Below are 8,814 nucleotides of genomic sequence, written 5' to 3' on the forward strand. Positions count from 1 at the left end.
GAGAAGTGAGTGAGATGATCTTCTTTTTTATATTTTTGATTTTTTCTTTTTCCATCCGCTCTGTGCACCTGACGTTCATGAGAAGAATAAGGAGAAAACTTTTGATTTTGTCGATTTTCTCATTATACAAACATTCTGACATCTGACAGTTGCCTGATGAGAAATTTGGTAGCAATGAGGTTTAAAAAGGTGTGGCAGATGAAGATGAAGATGAACCTTTCTGATAGCTTTATAGTTTTCAAAAGGTCGCATAGTCCCGTTAGGCGCGTCCGGCAGAAATCGAACTAAAATCTGGCAACGAAAAACTTTTTCTGCCAGACATTCTGCCGAATTTCTGGCCGCCGTTACCCGTGAAAACTAGCAGAAATGCAACATCTGATTCGGGCAGAAATTTTCGCCCGGTTTTTCTGCCGGATTTCTGTTCGATTTCTGCCAGAGGTTTCGAATAAAAACCGGTTTTGCATCGATTCAGCTTTCCCTCCTTTTTTGGAGGGTAGCAGCAGCGGACGGTAGCAGCAAGAAGCTTGCAATAAACAGGTTAACAATTAAATTATACCTGCTTTATCATGTTCCATATTATTCTCTTACCTTTTGCCTGAAACTGCAAAACTGATGAACAGAGATGCCAGAAGTGAATACAGTGGACCCCCGTTCGTTTGAACGATTCCTCATGCAAACTAACGGGGTTCGTTTTTAATTTGAACAACTAGCAACCCTAAATATGCTGAAACTTGTATGAACTGGCCGCCCTGCTCTTTGTTATTGTTTTGGTGGTTTGATTTAGTCTCGTTTAGTTGGTAGTTGCAAGCAGCGAATTTGTTATTCTCCGATCGGATTTCTATCGTAATCGTTGGGAAACGAAATGTGAAACTGATTAAACTAGGATTAAACACGCTAGATCAGTACAAACAAATCGTGTTTATGTGCATTGTCTGCGAAGGCAAATGATGCCATGTTGAGAATGACATTTGAACCATTTTTAATTTGCACATCGTGCAAACCAGCGGGGTTCAAATTAAAAAGTGTTCAGATTAAAAACGGTCAAACGAACGGGGGTCCACGGTACATGTCTTCATTTTAAAGACATTTTTGTTACAAAAAAGTGAAATGTCTTCGTTTGAAGACATTTCTTCACCATGCAATTTAAATGGGCGGAAAGCCGAAGGAAGACAAATGGAGGCATTTTTCCTTGATTCGTGAAGACTTTTCAAAAAATCACCTGGCATCCCTGCTGATGAACCACTTTTCTCCAGCCTCAAAGTGTCACATTCACTCAAAATAATCCACACGTCCTTTCCACGTGAAAAATCACGTAAATATCTTTACAGGCAGTTACGAGATTTTCAGCTGACAGCATTGGAAAAATAATAGCATCTATCTCATTTTCACGTTAACGCATTAGTATGCGTGCAGACTACCTGAAAATCACGTAAATAGTACAGGAAAAGCTGAATGGAAAATATTCACATAACTTTTCCAATGACTTCGACGTGAAATTTATTTTGAGTGTTTGACACACCCCATCGACATCTCTATATCAAACTGCAGTAAACGTCAGCGACAGCATGTCCGGGGCTTAAAATTTGACAGCGGACCCAAATCAGATTGCTGGCAGTTGAGTGAAACGCAGTGCTGTCATGCTATCTCATTTTCGCACACACGAGATGTTGGCGGCGAAAACATATGGTTGTCTGCCGATGGGGTGGTTTGACATAAAGAGAATCGAGCGAAAAATGAAGACTGATTCTGTTCGATTTCTGCCAGGCCTCCGACTTTTTCGTAAGTGGGTTCTACCAAACCAATGTGATATATACAGGTGTGGCAACGTTGGTTAAGTGGTATCCCAAGCAACCAGAAGTTACTTAACACACGCGAACTCGAAAGTTCACAATTAGTTCAAATTCAGTTCCGTGGAACTTTATTGCTGATTAGTAGTGTATATCAAGTATACGTGGAACTAAATGCTTTGCGAAGTGATGTGAGTACTTCATAGATACTTCAAAGCTATCCAGCTTTCCACGAGCGATAATGGCGGATATTGAGCACAAGTGGGCACAATCTTTTGACCTTCATTGCAGGCGCGTCGAGTTCGCCCTGACGGAGTTACTATGGATACATTCATGATTGTTTGTTGGTGCAAAAAGCTCAATGAGAGCATACAAGGTGAGGATCAAAATATTGTTTATTCTGTCCGAGTTAAAATTGGATGAATTTTTGATGTTCATTTGCTTTTGTTTGATAGATAAAATTCATCTCATTTCAACCCGGGTTGTTTGAACAAATTTATAAGGTTTTGCAAGGTGACGTCACGAATGAACCGGAATGAATGCAATTCACCCATTTGACATCCACTCGTGGTTTGTTTACTTTTTGTTAGGCGCACGCGATATGCATAAATTGAAGTTAAACGTTTTAAAAGCGTATTATCCAGCAGTGTCGCCATCCAAACTACTCGGAATGGCAGTTTTTGTGCTTTTCTGACTTGCCGTTAAGGCCTTAAGCAATATTCACTTTCAACATGTTAACCCACATTCTAAGTCCATGTAAACAAACCACTGATAGACGTCAAAGAAGAGAGGTTATGCTCGCCCGTGCAAAACCTTATTATGCGATAAGCATCCATACCAATGTAAAAATATCCAACGAAAAATCAGTGAAACACGTCGAAGCTCTCTTCCTCACCTGTGCATATCTCATTGGCTCTCAGAAGCGAACCATCGAACTGTCAAAACCTTGGTCAAAATTAACCATGCTCCCGAGCAGCGTTATTTTCGACAGAAGATAAAAAACCATCGAACTGTCACATTTTAACCAAAAAGTTAAAAATTTCGCGAAATGGTGCACAGCCTATAGGCGTTTTTGACAAGCTATCGCCCGCTTAGAGGCGCTGCATAAAAAAAGTGATGAAAAGTAAAATCGCTGTCAAACTCCATACATTTTTGAAAAAAACTGAAATAAAATGCAGTTTTTGATTAACCCTTTCAATTGGGTCCTAAAATTTGTGATAAAGCGATGATTTTTTTAGAAGGAACGATAAAGCTTCGCATTATGACTACCAGAGTATAGTTTTTTCTTTTTTAAAAAGATGCAGAGCACTAAAAAATTAAAAACAAAAATATTGTAATTTATTCTCCCTTGACATTAGAGATCTTCCTTGACATAACGAAAATAACACGTTTCTGGTAACAATGATAACTTTTTCTCACTGGCAACTCTGGTTTGACATTAGAGCAGCTGATCGTTTTGACAATTACAGCTTCGCAGTTGTCTCTTGTGCTTGTCTGCGTTTTGCTGGTCGTGAGGAAGTGGAACATCAAATTTGTACTATAGTTATCGGATAAAAGTTTTGATTCGGGCAATGTATTCCAATCCATCGATTCACGGTGCTAGACTTTGTCCAAATTTAGTTTGCGCTAAGAATGACTAAACGATGTCAAACTGATGGCCAACAGTATAATCTCGGTACAATCGACCCCGCAGAACAGTATGAAAAAAAAAACGCCAACCGAAACTGGCACCGTATTATCAATCAGATTGGTATGTTCTGCTACTCCGATGTGAATCAGCAGTAGGGCGAACGGCAGACCAAAAATTTCTGTGCGTTTCAAACCAAACACGGTCGCATCTCGATGGCGGGTGTTGCATCCAAAAACTGAAGCCATCCACGCTGTGACCAAGTGCAGTCACTACGCTTATTGCTGATTTTGACATTTGACTTTTGACTTTTTGACACACTATCACATGAGCGTGAAGGTAAACAAAGTTTTCCGTGACATTCCAAGACATACTATGGTTTCTTTTTATAATTCGTGTTGTCTAAACACCGCTTGATACAACCATGCACAACTATAGTTTGTCTATATAAGGTTGCCCAAATGTTTACTTTTTGTTTAAAATTTCACAAAATTAAAAAAAAAAGGTTTTTAACGGTAATAGCCTAAAAATATAAAATTGAATATCAAAATATGTGTTTTTAACCCTAACCTCATCGATTCAAGCTAAAAACGACATAGGGCTTTAGGACCCAATTGTCAGGATTTTAGATAGCGAAATATTGGAAGAAATTTGTTTATCTACGTTAAGGTTAGTGAAAATATTCGAATTAATTAACTTTATGGCAGAAAAATGTTAATGTTTGATTTTGTACCGCATGAAACAAAAGTACATAGAGTCAGCTGTAAAGTTTACATATCCTGGATAGAGAATCACCAATTATTTTCAGTCTTCGGCGTTTTCCAATGTGTTTTCAAGTGCTAACGGATTTATTTTCTTGATTAGCATCATCTGCGCCAAGAACCAAACATATAACCTATCAGTTCGTAACCATAAATACACTTGCGAAGCTCTAATAATCTCCCGAAGCAGGAACAATATATATCAAATGAAAGGTAATGCTTTTTCTTACCTCTATTATCCATTTTCATCATTTCCACTTTTGGTAATTCAATAAAATATTACATTTAGAGTCGAGTTCCATATAGGTGCCAGCAAGCATTTTGGGAATTGCACTTTTTTTGTAGTTCCAATAATCACAATCAGGTAGCGAACGGTTGCTCTTAGTTTTGCTCGAATTCGCCTATAGTTTCCTAACTAATTAGACATAAGTTTTATCCAAGTGGGGACCTTTCGCTTGGATGTCTGTTCTCTGTGGTGTTACTGTTATTTCTAGATAGAATTAACAAAAGGGCGAATGTCGCAAATGTAAACAAAACGGGTGAGAGTTATTTTTTGCTGGACTAGCATAGGAAAATCAACCCTCACTCGGTTTGTTTACGCTTGCGACATTCGCCCTTTTGTTAATTATATCTTCATTTTTTCCGGGATGGTTGCCTGCCGATGGGGTGGCAATCTCCAATTGAAGATAGAACTAACAAAAGGGCGAATGTCGCAAGCGTAAACAAACCGAGTGAGAGTTGATTTTCCTATGCTGGCCCAGCAAAAATTAACTCTTACTCGTTTTGTTTACATTTGCGACATGCGCCCTTTTGTTAATTCTATCTAGAATTGATTATATCATATACCTTCTATTTTCATTATACTTTGAATAATAATGACTTTGACATTTTTAATTGTCATTTTTATACAGAAAAAATAGTTTTCGTGGTTTTCGTTCGTTTTATGTTTTATAAATTTCGCTTTTCATGATGGTTTTGCGTGTTTGTGAAGAATAATATCGCCTAAAATATCGCATAATATTGCATAAATAAACGTTGCGTATATTTAATTTTTGGTTGGCTTACAAAACACTCCTAAAAATGAACACGGAAGAATACTCGAAAAGTGATTAATTCAATTTGTAAAGCAAGCAATCAAGAATTGCTGTTGTAGAATCACTGTCTTATCTAACGTATTGTCGAATGTTGTCGCTCAAGGCCATTGTAAAAGGATGTCGAAAAGTCCACCAAGCCTTATGGACGGGGTCCCGGTGAAGATTTCAGAGAGTTTTAAGCCACCTCCTAAAATTAGCCTTCCGCAAAGTGTGACCAATCGATTAGTTCAGTTTGAAAATGGTGCTAATAGTGTGAGATATTCTCATACTTATGACTTTACGCTGGAAGAAACGGTATTAAAACGGATTACCGAATGGCGTGCTGTGAAAGAAAAGGATCGGTATGAACGACAAGAGCGACTTAGGCTCAAAGAACAGGAACGGATACGTTTTATTGAAGAAGAACAAAAGCGTAAGTTGAATCAGATATCGTATCCAAATACAGATGACTTATCGAGTGCAAGCGAAGAAGATGAACAATCGGAGGAGAACGACGACTCAAATCCGTCAGGATCATCCGAAGAACATGTTCAATCGACTGTGGCCGGTCAACATAGTCAGATGAATTTCGATTCTATTCTGATTCCTACGGTACTCCCAGATACGTCAGTAAAAAATACAAATGACAAAATGATTGACCTTAGTTCGCTCATTAGTTATAACATTCCAAAGAAAACCAATCTTTTCAATAACAATAATAATAACAGTAGCAGTGGATATAATAAAATTAACTATTCGGATTTTGAAAACGATACGTCAAGTCCTTTTGATAACATGGAGTTGAAAACAATAAATGATTTGGATATATTGGCACAGGTACTAAACTTAAACGTTTCCAATTCTTGTTCAGAAATGAAAACAGAAGAAGCTAGTAAAAATGAAACTGAATCCATGGACCTAGAGGTACATGTTCCTGAACGGAAACCGAGAGCGGCAGAACAACCACAGTTAAATTATGACCAACAAGCACAGTATCAACATGCAGCTTATCCCACGCCAGTGACGCAGCAACCAACATCCACATCAAATGATTACTACAGCGCTTTCAATAGTTACCATTACAATTACGGACAATATGTCCCAGTTTCAGCTGTTCCATCCGTTTGCTACGCACCTGCAACAGCAAATCCTGCATTGCTCAATCAGTATCAAACACTTTCCAATACTTCCTATCAGTCAGGGTCACAGACGCAATATCAACCTTATAGTCAAAGCAGTAGATCCCCTGCAACATATACTTACTACCCTTATACCAGTTCATTAGCAAGCTCCGTGTCGCAATCTACGTACGCTCCTTCGTATTCTTCGTATCATAACAGTTACGGTCAACAGGTCTCATCTACCGGAAGCTATAGATATTCCGTGCAAGCAAAGGCCGGTACAATGGTGCAAGACGCACCATCAGCCTACGGTACTAGTAATATTGCTAGCGAGTTATCAACAACGGACGCTTCAACTTTGTCAACAGCTATGAATAGATCAAAATCCAAAAGCGTACCAGATATTGTTCGGCAGTTAGATGAAGAGGTGAAGGATTCCGCCCAGAGAAGAACTAGAAACAACAGTCAATCCATTGTAGACGAACAAGACAATGGTAAGTAATGAAGCAGAAATTTCATTTTGCAGTACAGTCCGTTAAAACGTTAATATTCTTGAAATCGTATTCTTGTGACATTTATTCAATTTTTTTAACTTTACATCATGTGGCACTCTGATGTATTAAATTTCATGGGTAATATAAACATCACAAAAGGAAACGCAAAATCAGTTGTTTCAAATTTCCAGATAAAAGTGGCCTAGTGTTGCCACAAAATACCGTTTTGTTCATTCGGCTTGGTGAATTCGTCATCTGAACTATTGTTTTTATTTTAACGTAGGACTACGTCTTTGTTCATTACCTGTTAATATGAAAAATGAAAAGTGAACATGTAACGCAAAATAGGCTACGTTTTGTACGCTTATAATCATTATAATCCTGGTATTTCTCGAAGACTTCAGAGATATTTTCATTGATCTGTCAGAATTTTGTCTATGAAGTGATTAATGTGGAGAACATAATAGTTTTTTGGAAAGACACTGAGTATATTTTCTGGAACTCACAAGGCAGTGAGCTTGAAGATTATACGAACAGTACCGTATAATCAAGTTTTACTTTATTTACGTTAGTTATAAAATCTAGTTTAGAGTTTAATTTCATCTCGAATTAAAATTTTAAAAATCGCTCTTTAAATGTAAGTTTAAATAAAAGGAAAAAAGTAAGCTATCTATTTTGAATTTTTATTCTCATGTTAGGAAGGAAAGTGCAAAATACAGCGGCATCGACGGAACAAGATTTCACAATTTACAACCAACTGTCGTTAGCGGATCAAAACCTAGTCAAAAGTATAGGTTCAATGGGTTTCCCGTTGGAACGTGTTGCGGCTGTACTGAAGCGAATAGGGAGCGATGATAAAAAGGTATATTATGTTAAATTCGCAGCTTAAAGTAATGCTGTGTTACGGTCAAATCCTGTACACTTACTGTACTATTTTTTTTAGATCGTTGAACATCTGATACCGTTAAGTGAATTACTGGATCTGGGTTTCGAGGAGGAAAAAATATCAGAAGCATTACTCAAGTTTGGAAACAACAAACATAAAGCGCTAGATTATTTAATATTGTAGTATCAGCTCATCCTTGTACTTCGCATGCAATTTGAACACGCATAACACATGTCCGATATTTACCTTGCCGAAAAATTTAAAATAATTAAAAATATTTAAATTATAAAATGCTTGGCTTTGCTTTGTTGATGCCTTAGTCGCAAATGAAATCCATAAAAATATCTCGAAATTCATGCGGCCGGCAAAGGCTGTGGTATGTCATTACTAGTTTCATTATGTATTATAGGCTGCAAATAATTTCCTGTCGCAATGACGGTTGATTTGAGATGAATAAATCCTTAGCTATTTTTATAAATACTACTATCGGTTTTTGTTTTGGGAAACATTTATACCGAACTCGTTTATCAACCTGTTTCATGAGCCATGTACGGGTCATGAATGTTAGTCGAAGTAATGTCAAAGCGGTCAATAAATAATTCAGAGTTCACATCGATTGCGAGCCTGTAGTATAGATAGTAGATAGTGTCCCTTCCTATTGAATGGGGCGACTGTTCAGGTTTTGTTTGAACATCGAATTCGCTATAAGCACAAACAAACAGACAAGGCACTGATGGTCCCATTCTTCGCACGCTGCAACAATTATTTTAAATTTAGTGTTCGTTGGGAATGTCTCCACATTCGTCTAAGTAGTGGTTTTTACACGAAAGGAGGGAAGACTAACTATAAAACTCTTGTTTGCCTGAGGGACTCCTGTTGTAAGTTGATATTCATTCGGTATTCAGTTTACAGGACTGGATATGTAACTGGTTGCACTCTTATTTGATTGGCATGACGGCTTCCGTGAATGTTCAAGGAATTAAATGCTAATGCTTTCCCATTCCATACTGAGTATCATGGCAGTATCCTAGGACCGTTAATTTTCGAGTTAATTTTCTGTGGACG

At 37.7% G+C, this 8,814-nt stretch overlaps 1 protein-coding gene across 2 annotated transcripts; it reads left to right on the forward strand.

The window, feature by feature from the left end:
• The first annotated feature begins 5,131 nt into the window (after window positions 1–5,131).
• On the forward strand, window positions 5,132–8,192 carry LOC128742598 (putative mediator of RNA polymerase II transcription subunit 26). 2 transcript variants are annotated; one of them, XR_008412266.1, is made up of 3 exons: window positions 5,132–6,863; window positions 7,566–7,725; window positions 7,807–7,915. XR_008412266.1 is itself a non-coding variant. In XM_053839009.1 (3 exons), the coding sequence occupies exons 1-3, from the start codon at window positions 5,387–5,389 to the stop codon at window positions 7,930–7,932; spliced, it is 1,767 nt and encodes a 588-aa protein (XP_053694984.1). In that variant the 5' UTR covers window positions 5,132–5,386; the 3' UTR covers window positions 7,933–8,192. The 2 variants fall into 2 exon arrangements, 1 of the variants encoding a protein (XP_053694984.1); XM_053839009.1 differs by having other exon boundaries at window positions 7,562–7,725; window positions 7,807–8,192.
• Window positions 8,193–8,814: the final 622 nt, after the last annotated feature.

The sequence above is a fragment of the Sabethes cyaneus genome, chromosome 3 (assembly GCF_943734655.1).
Source record: "Sabethes cyaneus chromosome 3, idSabCyanKW18_F2, whole genome shotgun sequence".
NCBI lineage: Eukaryota > Metazoa > Arthropoda > Insecta > Diptera > Culicidae > Sabethes > Sabethes cyaneus.